At 40.5% G+C, this 20,358-nt stretch overlaps 1 protein-coding gene across 4 annotated transcripts; it reads right to left on the bottom strand.

Moving 5' to 3' along the window:
• Nucleotides 1-674: 674 nt before the first annotated feature.
• On the bottom strand, nt 675-19,770 carry LACTB (lactamase beta; the record flags this gene model as incomplete). 4 transcript variants are annotated; one of them, XR_013996179.1, is made up of 6 exons in its annotated part: nt 675-1,454; nt 11,443-11,604; nt 13,655-14,006; nt 14,276-14,466; nt 18,955-19,021; nt 19,393-19,770. XR_013996179.1 is itself a non-coding variant. In XM_081094501.1 (6 exons), 6 exons carry the CDS (start codon nt 19,768-19,770, stop codon nt 923-925), a joined length of 1,686 nt encoding a protein of 561 aa, XP_080950627.1. The 4 variants fall into 4 exon arrangements, 3 of the variants coding, with proteins under 3 accessions (XP_080950627.1, XP_080950629.1, XP_080950628.1); XM_081094501.1 differs by having other exon boundaries at nt 11,443-11,608; XM_081094503.1 differs by lacking the exon at nt 11,443-11,604.
• Between the last annotated feature and the right edge of the window lie 588 nt (nt 19,771-20,358).

The following is a 20,358-nucleotide window of genomic DNA, read 5'->3' on the forward strand; positions in this document are numbered from 1 at the left end:
ATCAAAAACACAATGAGATATCATCTCGAAGCAGTCAGAATAGCTATCATCAAAATATAAAAAAATGAGGATGTGGAGAAAAAGGAGCCCTTCTGCACTATTGGTGGGACTGTAAATTGGTGCACCCACTATGGGAAACTGTATGGAGATTCTTCAAAAAATTAAAAATATAGCTGCCGTATGACCCAACACTTTCATTTCTGGGTATTTATCCAAATAAAATAAAAACGCTATTCAAAAAGATATATACAACCCTATGTCCATTTCAGCCTTAATTACAATAGCCAAGATATGGAAGCAACCTAGGTATCCATTGATAGATGAGTGGATAAAGAAGTGGCATACATGTACAACAGAACATTATGCAGCAATAAAAAAGAACAAAATCTTGCCATTTGCAACAACATGGATGGACCTAGATGGTATTATGCTAAGTGAAATAAATCACACAGAAATATAAACACTATTTGATTCCACTTATATGTGGAATCAAAAAAACCCAAAACAAATCTAAATAAACAAAACAAAGCAGGCTCATAGATATGGAGAACAAGCTGGTGGTTATCAAAGGGGAGGTGGTGAGGGGATGGATTTTTTAAAAAGGAAAAAAAGAGCAATATTTGAAGGTTCCTACTGAATGAGATTTTCTCTATTATACACATTCAAAAAGTATATATTTTTATCAGAATATTTTATTTCAAGAATTAACTTTTTTCAAAAAGTAAATACAATATTGTTACTTCCCTGAGTATAAAGAACTAACCCTATAATAAAAGACAATTACAAAATTAAAACAATTAGAGGTACATATTTTCTGCATTCAATTATACTATATTACAAATTTATTCTTAAAAACCTCATGTTTTTTGGAACTTCAGTTAATGTTTAAAAAAGCAAAACAGTTCATTTTGCACCTGTGACGTTAAGGTATGTCTGATCTGTCTTTATCAAATTCCAGGGCAATCTTTAAAGCAGTGCTATTGAGTCCTACAGACTGCATGTTACATATGATGGAAACAACGACTCCCCTTGGAGGAACCTTGTTACATACAGAGTCTGCATCCAGTTCTTCAGGAAGGATCAGCAGGACACTACTGGCACCCACGGCACCGCCAGTATGTGAGGCATAATGCCGTTGCTTCCTACAGGAGCCATATGTTTGCTTCTTTTCCACGACACCCCATGCCATTGCATATTTACCCTCTTTATCCCAAGACATCTCTGTGTTAGGGACTGGTGTCCAAATCATAACCATGGTTTCTGGTTTGAGATATCCAGGCAAAAGATTTTCATTTGAGTTCTTAAACAGCCTGACTTGGTAACCATACAGCATTGCATTCCCGAATTTCAGAAGGTCACCCACTGTAGACAGAAATCCACCACCAGCCCACTTATAGGAGTTATCCACGTAAGGTGTGTTGACAAGACGTCTCTTTTTATTGTAAACATAAAATCTAAAATAAAATAAGAATGGTGATTAAAAATTTAATAGTCTATTGTTGACTTTACACATGAAAACGAATAGGAAAATGTACATGGGACAGATTGCATTTCATTGTAGTAATCACACACTCGCAGGAAGTAACCACTAATTTTCAGTATAATTCAAATCTTAATGAAATACAAATAACTGAGTAGCCTAATTGCCTTGTGAATTAAAGCATAGAAAGTGGGTTGTTTTTTCTATTGTCATGCTTGCCCATACTGAGTGTATCAAACTTTAAATAACTGCAAAAAATTTAATGATTAAGATTATACATGCCTGGTCAGCATGGCTCAGTGGTTGAGTGTTGACCTATGAACCAGGAGGTCATGGATTGATTACTGGTCAGGGCACATGCCCAGGTTGCAGGCTTGATCCCTAGTAGGGGATATGCAGGAGGCAGCCGATCAATGATTCTCTCTCATCATTGACATTTCTTTCTCTCCCTCTCCCTTCCTCTCTGAAATAAATTTTAAAAAACGATTACACAAGATATATTTGCCACATGCATATGCAGAAACACCTATGGTTTGGCAGAGTCCTTAGACTTAGTGAATCATGTGCTACACATGAACTTTATAAGTAAAAGTATACACATCAAGATGTTTAGAAATAAGCCCTAACCAGTTTGGCTCAGTGGATAGAGCATCAGCCTGCGGACTGAAGGGTCCCAGGTTCGATTCTGGTCAAGGGCATGTACCTTGGTTGCAGGCACATCCCCAGTAGGGAGTGTGCAGGAGGCAGCTGATCGATGTTGCTCTCGCATTGATGTTTCTAACTCTCTATCCCTCTCCCTTCCTCTCTGTAAAAAATCAATAAAATATATTTTAAAAAAGATGCTTAGAAATAAGATTAATATTTGTAAGGAGACTAGATCTCTTGGCTAAAAGTACCATAGAAATACCATATATAATGATGTGATGTGGTACTTTCTTGGTGTAGAAGCTGGAGTTAGCAAACCTCAGTCTGGACCATAATCTCACCCTTTCTATCTATGCTTATTTTATTTGATTAACAGACACTTATACAGTTCTTACTATATGCCAAGCATTGTTCTAAGAACTACATACATATGAACTAATTTATTTTGTAAGAACATTAGGACATAGGTACTATTCTAATTCCTATTTTATAGATGAGGAAACTGAGACACAGAGAGTATAAATAGCTTATGCTCCAATAGCTTACACCACACTCACACAGCTTGTAAGTGGCAGAGTGCGAATTTAATCCCAGGCAGTCTGGCATTCCTATTCACTGCTTTAGCATCCTATCTTATAAAATGAGGACAAAAATATCTATTTGCAGAGTTAGGAATATATGTATGAAACACTGCATATTTCTGGCAGGTACTTAATAAATGATAGTTACGCCCTGACTGGTTTGGCTCAGTGGATAGAGCGTCGGCCTGCGGACTGAAAGGTCCCAGGTTCGATTCCGGCCAAGGGCATGTACCTTGGTTGCGGGCACATCCCCAGTAGGAGGTGTGCAAGAGGCAGCTGATCGAAGTTTCTCTCTCATCGATGTTTCTAACTCTCTATCCCTCTCTCTTCCTCTCTGTGAAAAATCAATAATATATATGTTTTTAAAAAATAAATGATAGTTATTATTTACTCATGCATTCAACAATTATTGGTGGAGCACTCACTCTGTGGCAGGGACTGTTTGGATGCTGGGATAAAGTGTTAAACAAAAGAGATAGTGTCTGACCTCATGAGGTTTCTATGCTAATGTGAGGAGGCTGTAACATAAATAAGGTAAAAAAATGAAGTCACAAAATAACTAAACAAAAAATGAAACTTGGCTCAGGAGAATCCTTTCTTTCAAGATTCATAATAAAATGATGCTTTTAGGTTTTTAGTTTGCTGACTGTCTCGCTCTGATGATCTTCATCTTCATTCTACGCTGGCTATGCAAAGCACTGTCTGACTTGGATCTCACCGTCACGTTGAACTGTTTTATCTTCAATGTCTCAGACTCAGAAATTTCTTCCTATGACTTCGATTCTTCGAGCTCTTCAGTGAACCTGCTCTCTGCCCTCCCTGTGACCTCCGTCTATTCCCCTCCATCTAGTCCCCTGACTCTTCCATCTCCCCAGGTTTTGTGTCCCTACTGATTTCACCGGATTTTCTGTCCTAACCTGAACTAAACCATCTGCCATTTCAACTACTTCAGCTGCCATCTTACTAGGTCCTTTAGGTTCCTCACTCTTCTGACCAATCCTGAATACATATAGGCAACCCTTTCCTTGGTTCCATTATCTGCCAAGAAAGGCTATAGAAATTCATCTAACAAAGGTGACTGATACCAATTCATACTCTTGCTAAGGGTCTTGACTGCTGTTATCAAATCTTTTCATTCTCTTCCTGGTTATTCCCTGGTATATTCTTCATAATAGCTATTCCCAATCTCTTTCACTCTCAGCCCTCTACTCTACCTCAGGCCCAATCAGCAGATAACTGTACCTTTTGTTTTACTGGAAAGATTGAGACCATCCAAAGTGAGCTAGAAACTCCAATCTTTATCCCAAAAGGTATTTACATCATCATCCATTATTTTTTCCTTCCCTAGTCACTTAAGAAATGTCCCTGTTATTTTTAAGACTAATTCCACGATCTACATCTTTGCCTCTAAACTTTGCTCCATCAGTTATACTCCCAAGATGATTTATCTCCTTGCAGTCCATTCTCCATGCAGAAGCCTGAGACTGTCTCTTCCTTCTCCCATCCATTGGAAACCCTCCAATGGTTACCACTGTAATGATATTAAAGCCAATGTTCTTACCATGGCCTATAACACAATCAATGGTTCTCAACAGAGGCAGTACCAACCCCATAAGCAAAAATTTTGGAGGCATTTTTTTTTTTTCAGTTCTCACAATTATTAGAGGGATTTTACTGACATTTAATAGATAGGGACCCAAAGTTCCTAAATGTCCTGTGGTGCATGGAAAAGTCCCACACAATGCATTCTCCCATATGCTGCAAGACTTTCTGTGCCATGCTGGGAACTTTGACTCCTTCACCTTAGTTCCCAAATGCTCTAGTTTCCTAGATCCTAAGGGGGGCGGGAGGGGGGACTTTTATCTTTTAAAAAATCCTCGCCCAAGGATATATTTTAAAAATATTTTTTATTGAATTTTAGATGGAGAAGAAGGAAGAAAGAGAGAAAGAGAGACAGACATCAATGGGTTGCCTCTCATACGTTCCCCAAACAGGGATTGAATCCCCAAAGTAGGTATGTGCCCTGATCAGGAATTGAACCCACAACCGTTTGGTGTATGGAATGATGCTCCAAACAAATGAACCACCCAGGCAGGGCAAAACAACAACACTTTTATCTTGTTATTCTCGTTACATCTTCCAGTTAACTGTCCTTTCTCTCTCATTTACTGCCAAACTATGTAAAACAGTCTAGTCTGCACCTTCTGTTTCCATGCACTCACCTTCTGCATTCATTCAATTCCTTCTAATCTGGCTGCTGTTATCCCATCACAACTAAATTAGAAGATCTGTATGGGTCATCAAGGATCTTCTAATTCCCTTTTACAGTTCTCATCCTATTTGCCCCCATGTAGCACTATTAACCAGCACTTCCCTGACACTCCCCTCACACAATCCTGCTCTGAGCTCTCTCTTCTAGTTCTAATCCCATATACTCCTCCAAACACCAGTGGTTCCAATTTCCCAGGTCTTCTCTTCTATGGAGATAACTATAAATTTGTACGTGCCACAACCCCGTTCCAAATTTACAACCGGTTTTGGAGAAGGGCAGGAAAGCTGTTTATCAGACTCACCTCTGGACCTCCTACCTCCCAAAATTATATGCTCCCTTAAAAATTCATAATTTTGGAGGGACTGGGGCATAGTTTGAAAAGTAACTCCTCTTTCTTCCTTCAAGATTCTTATATGTCCCCTAAAAGCCCAAGTCATAATATTGAGTGAAGCAGGGGTGGCCATAGGTATGTGCTTTAAAGATTAAAAGAAAAAGTCTACAGCCCGGCCAGCATGGCTCAGTGGTTGAGCACCAACCTATGAACCAGAGGGTCATGGTTCTATTCCCAGTCAGGGCATATGCCAGGGTTGTGGGCTCAATCCCCAGTGTGGGACATGCACGAGGCAGCCAATCATAGATGTTTCTATCTCTCTCTCCCTCTCCCTTCCCTTCTGAAATCAATATATATATATATATATATATATATATATATATATATATATATATAAAAGAAAGTCTGCAGAGAATCTTAATATACTCTCTTGAGAACCAATGACTTGATATGTGGTCTTTTCATGTCTCAAAAGGAATAAATCTAAATGAATCTCCTCCAAACCTTCTCATATTTTCCTCTCCATTAAAATCTTGGTTGACTCTCTTGCCCTCAACTCTTATATACAATAAGAAGCTAAACTCTAACTTTCTGACTAAATACTGATTACACTTGGAATTCCAAGCCAATCAAATCTAAAAGAAGCCAAATAATAGAAATGTCACTGCTGTAATTAGCTAATCCTATATAATAAAAGGCTAATATGCAAATTGACCAGGCGAGCACCGCTCAGCCAGAAGCCCTGAGCCGGGCTCACAGCTGGTGAGTACAGCAGAGGTGGCGGGAGCCTCTCCCACCTCCGCGGCAGCACTAAGGACTCCTCGGGGAGTGGGCCTAAGCCGGCAGATGGACATCCCCCAAGGGGTCCCGGACTGAGGGACCCTCCCCCAGTGCACAAATGTCATGCACCGTGCCTCTAGTTATTAATAATAGAAAGTAACAAAAGAGAGGCCAGACATTATAAGCTTGGCCATCTGGGCAGCTTCACCAGGAAGCTGCAACTTTATACTCCCCAGGAACCACCTGGCCCATTCCCTGCAGATTACTGGGGGAAGAGACTGGACAAAGGGGAGATGGATGCATGCGAAGTAAAGTTGGGGTGCCTGTTAGAGATCATTGGCTAGAGGGGATGGAACAGAGATCATTGGCTAGAGGGGATGGAGCCTATGCAAGCCTGTGAAAATTTTGGAATATATAACCCCCCAGACAAAGGAGTTCTCTCTCTCTCTTAGCTTTTGTGGCTCTCTGGTTCCTCTGGTTTTGCTCCTGCGTCCTTGCATTTGCCAGTGTTCCCTCCATAGCCATGTGGTCCTACAGGCCACATGGCCCATGGCCATGGGGATCCTAAACTCAATGGACTGATGAACTGCAGCTGGGAACACAAGCTAAACTAGCCCAATGCTGGATTGGATTATGCAAATATGGAACGGAAACTCTGGGCAACGGCTTTAATCCTAGCCCTGCTAAAGACACAGCTGGACTTCTTCCTTGGCAGGACAAAGGGAAATGGAGCCTTGGAAACTCAGGGATATAATTTCATGCAAATAAATGCCACTCATTCTCCTGTACAAGTCTCAGAAAACTCCTTTTCTTGTGACATCGCAAGAACCCCACTTTCACGGGCAACTGTTGGGGACACGGAAAGCTCCCCACTAGCAACAGAAATACATTTTCTTATTAAGAAACATAGTTCTTAGAGTGAACTCCACGTCTGTAAACGAGGAGAGAACTACCAGTATATTTTGGCTAATAATCAGCTTTGTGTAAAGCATTTCAAACCACTTATATCAAGGTTGGAAATTAGAGCTCCTCAGTCATTCCTCCTTTAAAATACAAAACTATGGAGAATTCCAGACTTTAATCTAGAATTTTAAACTTTAAATAGATTTTAGACTTTAATCCCTTGATTCCTTTTCACAGAGGACAAATTAATGGCTTTTCATAAAAATAATTTGTTCAGGGTTATTTTTATAAATAATAAATTTATTTTAATTTCTTAAGGAATTTCTGCTTTAAAAAGAATGGGATATAGACATAAGTTCTGTAGTCATTAACTGGGCTACCTTTGTAACTGAATAACTGATGGAATGATGCCAGATGACAAGCAGCCTCGTCCTACTTACTTAAGAATCTCTAGCTTCTGCACAAGAACATTATATAACCACAGAAATCTATACCTACAAACTTAGAAATTCAGAATACGTTTATTTTGCCCTAGCCAATTTGGCTCAGTGGATAGAGTGTCAGCCTGCTGACTGAAGGGTCCCAGGTTCAATTCTGGTCAAGGGCACATGCCCGGGTTGCGGGCTCCATTCCCAGTAGGGGGTGTGCAGGAGGCAGCCAATCAATGATTCTCTCTCTTCATTGATGTTTCTATCTCCTCTCGTCCTCTCCCTTCCTCTCTGAAATCAATAAAAATATATTTAAAATTTTTTTAATACTTTTATTTTTTAAATGCTTCTTAAATGCCTTTAGAAACAATTATGCACTACTTTGTATTTTATTGTTACGAGAAGTTAAAAAACCCAAAGAATTTAAAATGCATATTATAAAAACCAATCCCACTTTAACATTCAGCTTTAACATCTGGATTGAATCTACTACTAGAGTCTGTCAGCTGAAGGCATAAGAAACAAGACTTAATTTTAGAAGATAATCTAGAAAATAAAGATAATAAATAAAAATAATAAAAATAATACCAGAAAGTAAAGACCATATCTATACTGTCAAAGTACAGCAAACACTTCAGAAAACATTCTACTTGGTTTTGGTCTCATCCAGTTATAAAGAGATTTTTGTTGCAACTATTGTGCCGGGCATGTGCCCTTGACCAGAATTGAACCTGGGACCCAAAGTCTAATAATAAGTTAATGCATTGACTAAGGATTCTCATATCAACAAACTGAGTGTCTTTCTGTGGCAAGAACATTCACTCCACTCCCTTGTGGTTATTTGCTTAAAGGGTTATTTAGTTTATTTGCCTATACAGAATATACTAGTACTTGCTATACAGAGTCAATATACCTATTTGCATACATAGAATCAATATTCTTATTCTTTCATTAAAAAAACACACAACACAACCCAATTTTATTCAGGAGAGCAATGTACCCAGCTAAAAACTAGTTTCTCTGCATTCTTATTAAAAGAAGAGAAAGTATGTTTTTATTGTTTTATGTTTTAGAGAGAGAAGGGAGAGGGAGAGAGAGAAACATCGACACCAGCGACCTTCTGGTGCACAGGACAGATGCTCAACCAACTGAGCCACACTGGCCAGGGCTCTCTCTGCCTGCTTTACCATACAGCTAAGTGTGGCCTGTAGCTAAAATTCTGACCAAAGAAATGTAAATAGTATTTTGGGGTGGGATTCTGGGGAAATACCTTAACAGGTGACAGTCACTGAGAAGCACTATTTTAAACACACAAATGTACACAGAAAAGTGATAAAGACAATAAATATTTGGGATACAATAACTCTAAAAGACTTGGTCAGGACAGCATAAACATGTTAACTTTATGATTATGATCAAGGAGTTGGCATGAGCTGACATTCTAACCACTTAGCCACACCGACCAGGGCGAAGGTTGTTTGTTTTCTTCTTTAAATACATATATGGAAATGATTCCTTTACTCCCTGAACTCTCTCTAAAAAAAAGAAAAAAGGTGGCCCCTTTAAACTCTTTTAAATAATTATTACAAAGAAAAAAGAAAAGCAAGCAAGCCTTGGCAGGTGGCTCATCATCTCATGGTTGGAGCATCATCTCATGCTCAGAAAAGTTGCTGGTTCGATTCCCCTGTCAGGCAGGGCACATGCTTAGGTTTCAGGTTTGATCCCCAGTAGAGGTGTGAACAGGAGATAATCCATTGGTGATGTTTCTCTCATACATGGATGTCTCTCTCTCTCTCTCTCTTTCTCTCTCTCATTTCTCTATCTCTCTATCTCTATCTCTCTAGAATCAGTAAAATATGTCCTCTGGTGAGAATTAAAAAAAACACAACAGACTTGACTTGTATAGGCCTAAGTACATAATGTATCAATTAAAATAAAAACAAAGCAAATGGACAGAACATTTTCCTAGATAACAATCTTTCCAACCTATTTTATTTCAGCAGTCCATTAATCTAACTAAAATGAATCACCCCTGTAGCACCAGTGAGTACTACCAAAATCTGAAGAAAAAACTCAAAGCAGATAGGAACCTTTTATAATATAAATGGAAGTCCACTGCCTTTTTAAAAAAACAAAACAAACAAACAAAAAACAACAAAAAACAGGGGCTAAAATAAAATTTAACTCTTCATCACATGCCATATTTTGATTTTTGTGCTAGTTATAAATTAATCACTCATTAAGAAAACAGCAAACAAATGATAGCTGCTCTGCAGTCTATACATTCATAGATCCGTAATTTTCAGTTTAGAAAAGAAGCCCAATGATATATAATTTTCTCCTCTCTCTTATATAAAAGTCTAGACATTCATTATCAAATGCCTAGATCTAAATCAAAATAAGGTCATGCATCTATGTCATCTTTATTAGAGAATCTTTTTTAGATTCAATTGACAACCTATGGCATTTGCCAATTTTTCTTATACTTTCCAGTAAAATATAATGTTGGACAAAAACCCCCCACCAAAAAACACTAAGAGTCTCTGAACTGGTTGAGAACTACAGGCCATTTAAAAAAAAATTAAAATTCATTGCTTGCTACTAACCCAAATTCTTTTAGGTCCAAAAAAAGGTCTCCTTCAGGCTGACTAGCAATGCACATTTAAGTCCTTTAAATAAGCTGATTAACTCCAAATGATAATTTAACTAAATACAACAGAAGATTAAACAAAACTAATGTGGAGATAGGAAGATAAAGCTAAAAACATTCCACCATTTCATCTATTTCAAGTGCCATTAAACCATTTAAAGCATGTACTAATGGAAATAGGCAACAGTTGATTAAATTTTACTTTTCTAACAAATCAAATTAGAGTAAAATGGAAAAGTCATTAGCTTCAAAATTTTCTCTCAATGCCCCTTTACAGGTTACTAATAAAATTACAATAAATTTTTCACTTTCTATATTTAAATGAAATTACTTCTAAAATTTTATAGTGCAGAAAACTGGCAGGTACCATCTCAACAAAGCAATTAAAATTACCATCACCAATAATGGGACAAACTGACATCATTACAGTTCAGCTATAAAGAACATTATTTGGACAATTGACAAAATGTGAATAATGCCTGTAGATTTGATAAAGCATTGTGTCAACGTTAATTTCCTGAATATCCTGGTTTTTAGAAAATACACATTTAAGTATTTACCAGTAAAGCAGAGGTTCTCAATCTGTGGGTCGCGACCCCTTTGGGGGTTTAACGACCCTTTCACAGGGGTCGCCTAAGACCATTGGAAAACACATATATAATTACATACTGTTTTTGTGATTAATCACTATGCTTTAATTATGTTCCATGTGTAACAATGAAATTGGGAGTCACCACAACATGGGAACTGTATTAAAGGGTCACGGCGTTAGAAAGGTTGAGAACCACTGCAGTAAAGGCATACCATGCCTGCAACTTATTTTCAAATGGTTCAGGAAAAGAAAACCAAAAACATAAAGATAAAAAACAAAACAAAAAACAAACAAACAAAAAAAACCTAAAACATATAGATAGATAAAGCAAATGTGGTAAAATGATAACATTTGTAGAATCTGGGTGAAGAGTATGTGGAAATTCTTTATATTTATAACTTATTCTTATAACTTTTCTATAAGTATAAAATTATTTCAAAATAAAAGTTAAAACAATTAAAAATAACAAAAGATAAATAAATAAAGCATTAGTTTATAAACACTTAAGAAAAAGAGATGGTTAAAGAGCAAATTATAGATGCCAATGATGGGTGCAATTTTGGTTTAATTATTCATGTGGTTAAATTATTATTGCTGCCTTTCATCTAAGGATCTTGGGAATATTTTACAAACACACTTTATAAATGGAAAAACAGACATGTAGAAAAGCTTCCAAAATGTGACAAGTTGATTTTGGAAAAAAGATAAAATTTGAGTTTTAATTGATAACAGAGTATTAAGATGTGATATAGTTAGACACACCAAAAAATATTCATTTACCTTGCTCTGTTGTAAATCACTGGTTCATGTTCTTCCTGCACAGTTGTCAGCATATCCAATTCATGGAATATTTTCTGCATATAGTCCAAAAATTTATATCCTGAAGCTCTTTCAATTATGGCTGCCAGTAGGGTATAGCCAAAAGTTGAATACAAAAACTGACTACCTTGAGACATCATTGCAAGGAGAAAAAAAGAGAATATGATTCATTATTATTTAAATATATGTAAAATACTTTTCCATTAAAAACTGGTATATACCTTAAAACTGGAATATTTTACTTCAACATTTATAAAACATCATGGATGATATATTAGTCATCTCTGTAATGGCCCTACTTATTCTATGTGCCTAACACAAGAATAAAATGATGATCAATATGTTTACAATTTCACATGCATCTACTCCTTTCTATGATAAAATATAAGCAAATGATCCTACCTCAAACATAATAAAAATTCTACAAACTGGCAACAAAATAGGAAGAGAACGAAAAACAAATTTGGATTCTTTGAGTCAACTATCTTGTTCCTAATGTACCTATTCCCTATTGCTTAAGGCATAAATAGTTATATAAGTTATTTTAATAAAACATATCTATATATATAAAATCCTAAGCAACCGGCCGACTGGCCAACTGGCCGGTAGCTATGATGCGCACTGACCACCAGGGGGCAGATGCTCAGTGCAGGAGCGGAAACCACAGGCATGGGAACATGGAACAGACTGATGAATCTCAGAGGGAAAGGGAGAGGGTGAGAAGAGATTAACCAAAGATCTTATATGCATACTAGAGGCCCGGTCAGGTCCCTGGGCCTGGCCTGCAGGGATCAAGCTGAAACCAGCTCTCCGACATCCCCTGAGGGGGCCTGGATTGTGAGAGGGCACAGGCTAGGCCGAGGGACCCCACCGGTGCACAAATCCATGCACCAGACCTCTAGCATAGATATAAAAACCTTATTCCAAATACATATTAATCCTACCAGACCTGAGGCCCTGAACCTAACTGTCCCCTATACCTGGGCTCCTGAGCATTAAAGAGAAAAAACCAACATGATATAGAAAAATGTTAGTTACATGCAAACAACTGGTTAGAATAAGATGGAACTTGGAGACATTGTAGAAAATAGGTCTATCTTTCATCTACCTTTCATCTAGTGCCAATATTCCACCTTTGTGTGGAAATTACCAAAAAATCGGTACAGCGGTCTGGTTATACATATTCAAATATATACCTTTATCTCATTTTGGATTCTGGAAATGTAGATTGTACCATCTGTACTAAAAATGGGTGAGAACCTTATTTTTAAAGACAAAATCCATAATCATATTTCTTTGCCATTACATAGGTTATACCTATGTAATATCTACTCATGGTAGAAACATCTTTTAATATGAAAATGGAATAAAAAAATCTACGGTAAATTTCTTTAAAGCTATGAATTAATTTCAGTTGGCATCATACCAAAAAATATACAAAACCGAAGAGAGTTATTTTTACAATATTAGTTATTTTTGGAAGTAAAATTAAGTTGATGAACACTGATTTCTTTAAGAAATGAAGGCACAAAATAAGTTGAGCAATTTAAGGTCTAACTAAGCCCAGCTGGCACGGCTCAGTGATTCAGCTTCAACCTATGAATCAGGAGGTTACAGTTTGATTCCCTGTCAGAGCACATGCCCGGGTTGCAGGTTCAATTCCCAGTGGGGAACATGCAGGAGGCAGTTAATCAATAATTCTCTCTTATCATTGATGTTTCTCTCTCTCTCTCTCTCTCTCTCTCTCTCTCTCTCCCTTCCCTCTCTGCAATCAATAAAGATATATTTTTAAAAATGAAGTCTAATTAAAAAACAAGATACTAGCAACACATTATCACATACACTTTGATCCAGATTTTGTTTGGAGAACTATTATTCCAACATTTCTCCATAATCTTTCACAAATACTTTGATATTTAGAATCTAGTAAATGACTGGGTAGCCTCCATGAGGCTAAATCTAAACAAGTAGCTGCCTGGATGTTAGGCAGGAACTATGCTCTACGCTTTTAACTACTGTTAAGAAATGCAGACAAAAGGCAAGCAATGGACTGACAACAAAATCTGTGCCACAATCATCGGCCACATCTAAAGCACTCGGTGGTATTTTCCACTTTCTGAAAATTAACACTTCAATAATGATGAGTTTGCTACGAGAGGGAATTAACACTCACCAGGTTTAAAGAACAAAGGGTCATTTTTAAATAATTTTAGGGATTCAATTGAATTTTCAAACTTCTCTTTCAAATACAATTCGTCTTGTTCAAAATCATTTTTTTTCTTGACAGGTTTGGAATTCCGGCCTTTGGCTTCATTATCCTGCTCTATCTTAGCTTTAGCACAGTCATTCTTTTCATTATTTGTGTTTCCTTTATCTTTTAACTCTTTTCCTTGGTCGGATTCCATCATCTCTTTCATCATCTTCAAGGCTTTATAAGCTTTCTCTTCTTTCACCTTTTTCATGTCCTTTTCGTAATGACGAATTCCACTTAAATGGGAAATCAATAATCTTGTTGTGATAGAAACCTAATTGTAAAAATATGAAAATTAATTACATTACTATACTATAATAAAAAGTTAGTAGCCTTAGAATAATGCCTCAGTAATATTTTCCATTTTAAACTGCTATTGAAAAAATATGTAATATATACATCTTTAGTTTTAAATTTCAGAAAATCTCGATTATCATCTGGATAAAAAAAATTAACAATATTTTAAAACAAACCAAAGAATCCTATGCAACCTTTTCAACCATTAAACGTGCCACTTGTAAAATGAACTGTGAGTTTCATTACCTTTTCACCTTCATATTCTTTTTCTGGGAATTCAGGAACATAATGTTGTACTGGAATATCAAGATCAAGTTTTCCTGTTTCCCACAATTTGGCAATAGCAACCATGGTAAGGCTTTTGCTGATACTGGCAATTCTCATAACTGTCTCTGGTTTGCATGGTACACGGTTCTCAATATCGGCATAGCCTAAGCCTTTAAAAAAAAAAGCGAAAAGTCACCATTAATAACCTTCAAAGTCAAAGGAATCTTGAAAAACTGAAATAATACTATCTTAAAATTTCCTGTATATTCATCTGAAGGAAAGATATTCCACTTTTATAAGTTAATGAAAACTTAACATGCAAGGGATAAGTCTTTTTTTAAAAATTAAATCTTTATTGTTCAGATTATTACAGTTGTTCCTCTTTTTTCCCCACCATAGCTCCACTCCACCCGGTTCCCACCACACCCTCTGCCCTTACCCCCGCCACCCACTGTTCTCATCCATAGGTGTACAATTTTTGTCCAGTCTCTTCCCGCACCCCCCCACACACTCCCCCCCCCACACTCCTCCCCCCCCAGAATAGTCAGTCCACTCCCTTTCTATGCCTCTGATTCTCTTATATTCACAAGTTTATTCTGTTCATCAGATTATTTATTCACTTGATTTTAGATTCACTTGTTGATAGATGTGCATTTGTTGTTCATAATTTGTATCTTTACCTTTTTCTTCTTCTTCCTCTTCTTAAAGGATACCTTTCAGCATTTCATATAATACTGGTTTGGTGGTGATGAACTTCTTTAGCTTTTTCTTATCTGTGAAGCTCTTTATCTGACCTTCAATTCTGAATGATAGCTTTGCTGGGTAAAGTAATCTAAGTTGTAGGTTCTTGCTATTCATCACTTTGAATATTTCTTGCCACTCCCTTCTGGCCTGCAAAGTTTCTGTTGAGAAATCAGCAGACAGTCGTATGGGTACTCCCTGGTAGGTAACTGTCTTTCTCTTGCTGCTTTTAAGATTCTCTCTTTGTCTTTTGCTCTTGGCATTTTATAATTATGATGTGTCTTGGTGTGGTCCTCTTTGGATTCCTTTTGTTTGGGATTCTCTGCGCTTCCTGGACTTGTAAGTCTATTTCTTTCACCAGGTAGGGGAAGTTTTCTGTTATTATTTCTTCAAATAGGTTTTCAATATCTTGCTCTCTCTCTTCTTCTGGCACCCCCGTAATTCGGATGTTGGCACGCCTGAAGTTGTCCCAGAGGCTCCTTACACTACCTTCATATTTTTGGATTCATTTTTCTTTTTGCTTTTCCTGTTGGGTGATTTTTGCTTCTTCGTATTTCAAATCTTTGACTTGATTCTTGCGATCCTCTAGTCTGCTGTTGGAACTCTGCATATTATCCTTTATTTCAGTCAGTGTAGGCTTAATTTCTAGTTGGTCCTTTTTCATAACCTCGATGGTCTCACTAGATTTCTTGAGGGTCTCACTACATTTATCGGCGGTCTCACTAGATTTCTTGAGGGTCTCACTAAATTTATTGGCGGTTTCTGGAAAATTCTTGAAAAACCTTAAAAGTGTGGTTTTGAACTCTATATCCAGTAGTTTGCTTTCCTCCATTTCTGTCATTTGTGACTTGTTTCTTTGTCTCCGCATTTTTTATGCTTCCCTGTGCTGATAGAGTGGCTTTCTGTGTTAGGTGTCCTATAGGGCCCAGTGGCTCAGCCTCCCCAATTACCTGAGGTGGACACTCTTGGTGCACCCCTTTGTGGGCTTTGTGCACAGTCTTGTTGTAGTTAAGCCTTGATTGTTGTAGGTATCACTGGGAGGAATTGACCTCCAGGCCAATTGGCTGTGAGAATCAGCTATGTCTACAGTGGGAGAACTTCTGAGCTGGAGACACTTTTCTGGGGCAAGACTTGCTTCAGTGGGGCTTTGGTGTTCACTGAGTCTGCCCCCTGAATGTGTCCCTTATGGATCGGAGGAGTTGTAATCTGGATGGTCCCGCTCTGACCACTGGGTACACTGGCTCTTGGATCTCTAAGGAGGTGCTAATTTAGCCTCTGCCTGAGGCTAGCCAGCAGGAGCTATGGAGAGATTCCTCTTCTTTGTTTGGGGTTTGGAGGTGCCTAGATGAGGCCCAGCTGTGAAGCAATGCAAGCTGCTGTGGGGCCTTGGACCTTCTTTTGGAAGTTCTGGGTCTCTCTGATTCAACTGCAGTTTGTTAGGTAATTTTCAGGTTGCAAAGCGCCAGGCCTTTTATATGCAAAAGCCTCTTTGTGCACAGCTTGGGTGGGGCAGGGTCTCAGGGGATCAACAGGGCAGAGCAAGCAGCTATGGCTGCTCCTCAGTCCTACCCTAAGAGGCCCCCCGTCTCAGTGTCCCGGTAATCACTGCAAGCACCTCTGAGAGGAAGCCGCCCTCGAGTTCTGCCGATGCCAGACAGTCCAGTTTCTCCCCGTATGAGGTTGGGTCCACAGAGACTCACCCGGAACTGGAGTTCAGAGCAGTCGGGAGCTTGAGACTGCCTCCCGATTGAAAAAGACAACCGTGTCCTCAGCTGCCAGCCCTTTCCATGTGCACCTCCGTACCTCTGCACTTTACTTCCACACCTCCTCTGAGTCTCAGTGCTTTTCTCTTTCCTTCTAGTTGTAGAATTTCCACTCAGCCAGCCTTCCTGTGGTTCTGGATGATGTCCGTTTTGTCTTTTAGCTGTATTTTTGAAGTGGCTGTGCGAGGCAGCAATTTCCGGTGTTTACCTGTGCCGCATCAAATACGAGCATTCTTATCCCGCAGGCTGCCTCTCCTTTCTAATGCGATCGCAAGGGATAAGTCTTAACACGGACAACAGTAAGTCTAACAATTTAACCTTATAACTCAACAGAATTGTGCCTCGTACAGAATAGTAATTTTCCATCTGATTCAAACACTAATTTTTCTTAGCTTATCTAAGCAATTTGGTTATACCACATTTCTAATAAATTACTCTTCATTCTTTAAAGAAAACATCATTGTTCAGATATTTATTCTTGAGCGAGTTTCCACTGAATTCCTGAAAATACCCATCCAGTTAAAAATAAGTGAAAAGAGGTCCCACAAATCCACTTTAGCTATCAATTCAATTCAGCTGCAAATCAGGGGGGTGGGGGGAACCCACAATAATGTACCACCAATTTAAAGCTCATTCTGGAAAAAATAATTAAGTTTGATTTAATCTTCTGGACAGGTTGAAAGTAGAATACTAAGAGATATAAAGAACTGAGATCTGAAAAGAAAAAAAAGGGGGTACAATGATTGTTTTTAAACTGTAAAGGGATTATGCTAAAATATTTGCATAAAAACAAAGCCCCCACCCATAAAGCTGACATTTATATAATTTTGGTTCCAATATTTTTCATAAATCAGGCTATACCTATATTTGGAGAAAGAATCATTTTTCTTTAAATTCACTTCCCTACTGCCGCCATAGTAAGAGTAAATAAGTACTACTTCATTTAAATAATATCTGAAACAACATTTTCTAAAAGTATGGCTCTTTAAAACCTAGGATAACCAGTTGGACCAATTTGTGTTGAATGAAGAAGTAAATCAAGTTATAAAATATGATTTGATAAAAGTGTCATAAAATGATTAGAAATCCCTTTCCCAAAGGTTCTAGCTTTTTGTTTCAAAAAATAGCTACTATCTCTGCCTACTCAAAAAAAGTAATAAAGTAGATCATAAACTCATTAAGGACAGGAATGCCTTTTACAGAATAGGCGACTCAAATTGTTGACTGAATTAAAAAAGAAAAACACAAAATTCTGATGTTTTATCTACTCACTAGAGCAGTGGTTCTCAACCTTCTGGCCCTTTAAATACAGTTCCTCATGTTGTGACCCAACCATAAAATTATTTTCATTGCTATTTCATAACTGTAATGTTGCTATTGTTATGAATCATAATGTAAATACCTGATATGCAGGATGGTCTTAGGTGACCCCTGTGAAAGGGTGGTTCGACTGCCAAAGGGGTCTTGACCCACAGGTTGAGAACTGCTGAACTGCACGAAATTCCTGCACTGAGGCGGGGTGGGGGGTGGGGAGTGAGGGGTGGGGAGTGTCTCTCAGCCTGGCTGCCCCCTCTCACAGTCCAGGACCCCATGAGGAGCGGGCCTAAGCCAGCAGTCGGACCTCCCTCTCGCAGTCCCAGTTGCCTCGCTCCTTATCCCCTTGGCTCCCTGCTCCTTAGCACTGCCCCAGAGGTGAGAGAGGCTCCCGCCACCACAGTGGGGTCGCCAGCTGTGAGCCTGGCTCAGAGCTTCTGGCTGAGCAGTGCTCCCCCTGGTGGTCAGTGGGCATCATAGCGACTTCTGATTCCCCTTTGGTCGTTTTGCATATTAATTACCCTTTTATTATATAGGAAAGGAGAATAAGGGTTATCTACAAACATGCAGTTAACAGGCTGTTCTATATACAACTTTCAGAACAATAAATCCAGTCCTTTTAGAGTGGGTGTAGAAACAAGCCACTTTTAAGACTCCAACTTATTTATTAGTTACATTTTAAATCTTACGGATAGAAAACTCGATACATTATTCTGTTGGACACATTTTTCTCCACAACATGGATAATTTCACGAAGGGCATTTCATGAGATTCACTCCAAGCAGTAAAACATCAAGATGTCATTCACCAACTGGCACAAGAACACTTTTCTGAGCCTACCTTCTGACCAGATTTCTTTTCCATCTACAGAGACTCCCACCACGATGCCAGGGGCGCCCACCTCATCCTAAGAGCAAGGGGGAAGGAACAGACAGTTCAGAGACGCGAGGAAATACCTCGCGGGGCCACGGGCACTGTCACCCGGGCGTCTCCAGGCCCCGCCCCGACACGCCCCTCTGTGCGCCCCGCCCACCCCGGCTGCGCCCCGCCCACTTCGGCGGCAGTTCTGTGCTAACCCGAGAGGTGTGCCGAATTGGAACCCCGAAAAGGGAAGGGCGGTGACCTCCCCGAATTGGGCAACCCCCCAAGAGCGTCTGACCATGGCTTTCTCGGAAGCTGACCGTGGGTCGCCCAGGCTGGGGTAGGCTCGGCCCGGGGAGATGACCCCCGAGGGGTCCCCTCCCGGGTCCCGGCCGCCGGCGCCCCGCGTCGCAGTACCTTGATCCGGTGCAGCAGGTCGCGGCTGCTGTCAATAGCTCGGGCGTAGCGCCTGGGCGGGGACGCCGTCGGGGTCTGCGGAGACCGAGGGGCGAGGGGCTGCTCCCGCGGCGGCGGCTGCTCGGCCTGGGGCGACGCCTCGGCGTCGGGGTCGGGGGCCGCGGGGGGCGGCGCGGGGGCGCCGGCGCCCCTCAGCGCTCCCGCCAGCTTCACCCCCAGCGCCAGCCCCAGCCCCAGCCCGAGGCCCCCGGCCCAGCCGGGCCCGAGCCGCGGCAGCCCGGACCCCGCGCGCTGGTGGGCTCCGCGCCGCCCGCAGCCCCAGGCCCAGCCCCGCGGGGTCGCGGCCCGGGTCGTCACGGCCAAGAGGAGTCGGTACATGGCGCCCCTGGAGACCCGCAGCCTGGGCGGTCGCTCGGGCCGGGCGGCAGAGGCGCCGGGGAAGGAAAAGGGGAAGGAGGGGGAGGAGGGGAAGGAGGGGGAGGAGGGGAGGGACGGTACGGAGGGATGGGAGGGCGGGACAGGACCCGCGGAGGGCGGCGACCGCTCAGGCCCTAGCAGTCGACGCCCGAGGGCGGAGCGCCGAGCGCATCGAGCCCTTCCTCCTTCCTTCCCCGGGCCGGTCTCTAGACGTGCGGTCTCCCCACCTCTTCCCCCCTCGGATCCAGTGCCACCTCCTCGGGAAGCCCGCCCAGTCCCTGTTCCCTCGGGGTGCGCGCCACCCTGGGCCGCCGGGCGCACGGGGCCTCAGCATCACTTCCACTGTGTTCTCGGAACAACGCGATTCCTCGGGGACCGGGACCCCTGCCTCCTCCGCGCCTGCGGCAGCACCGCACCTCCTTCCCCCCAGGACCCTCTGTTCTCTCTCTTGCCTTCCCCATAGTCTGTGTCTCATTTCAGCTCATGAGGCTCTTGTAAAAAGCTATTTCCGGGAGTCTAGCGCCACACCACATCAAACACATAAAGTTA

This window comes from Myotis nattereri (assembly GCF_964212035.1).
Source record: "Myotis nattereri genome assembly, chromosome: 1".
Classification (NCBI taxonomy): domain Eukaryota; kingdom Metazoa; phylum Chordata; class Mammalia; order Chiroptera; family Vespertilionidae; genus Myotis; species Myotis nattereri.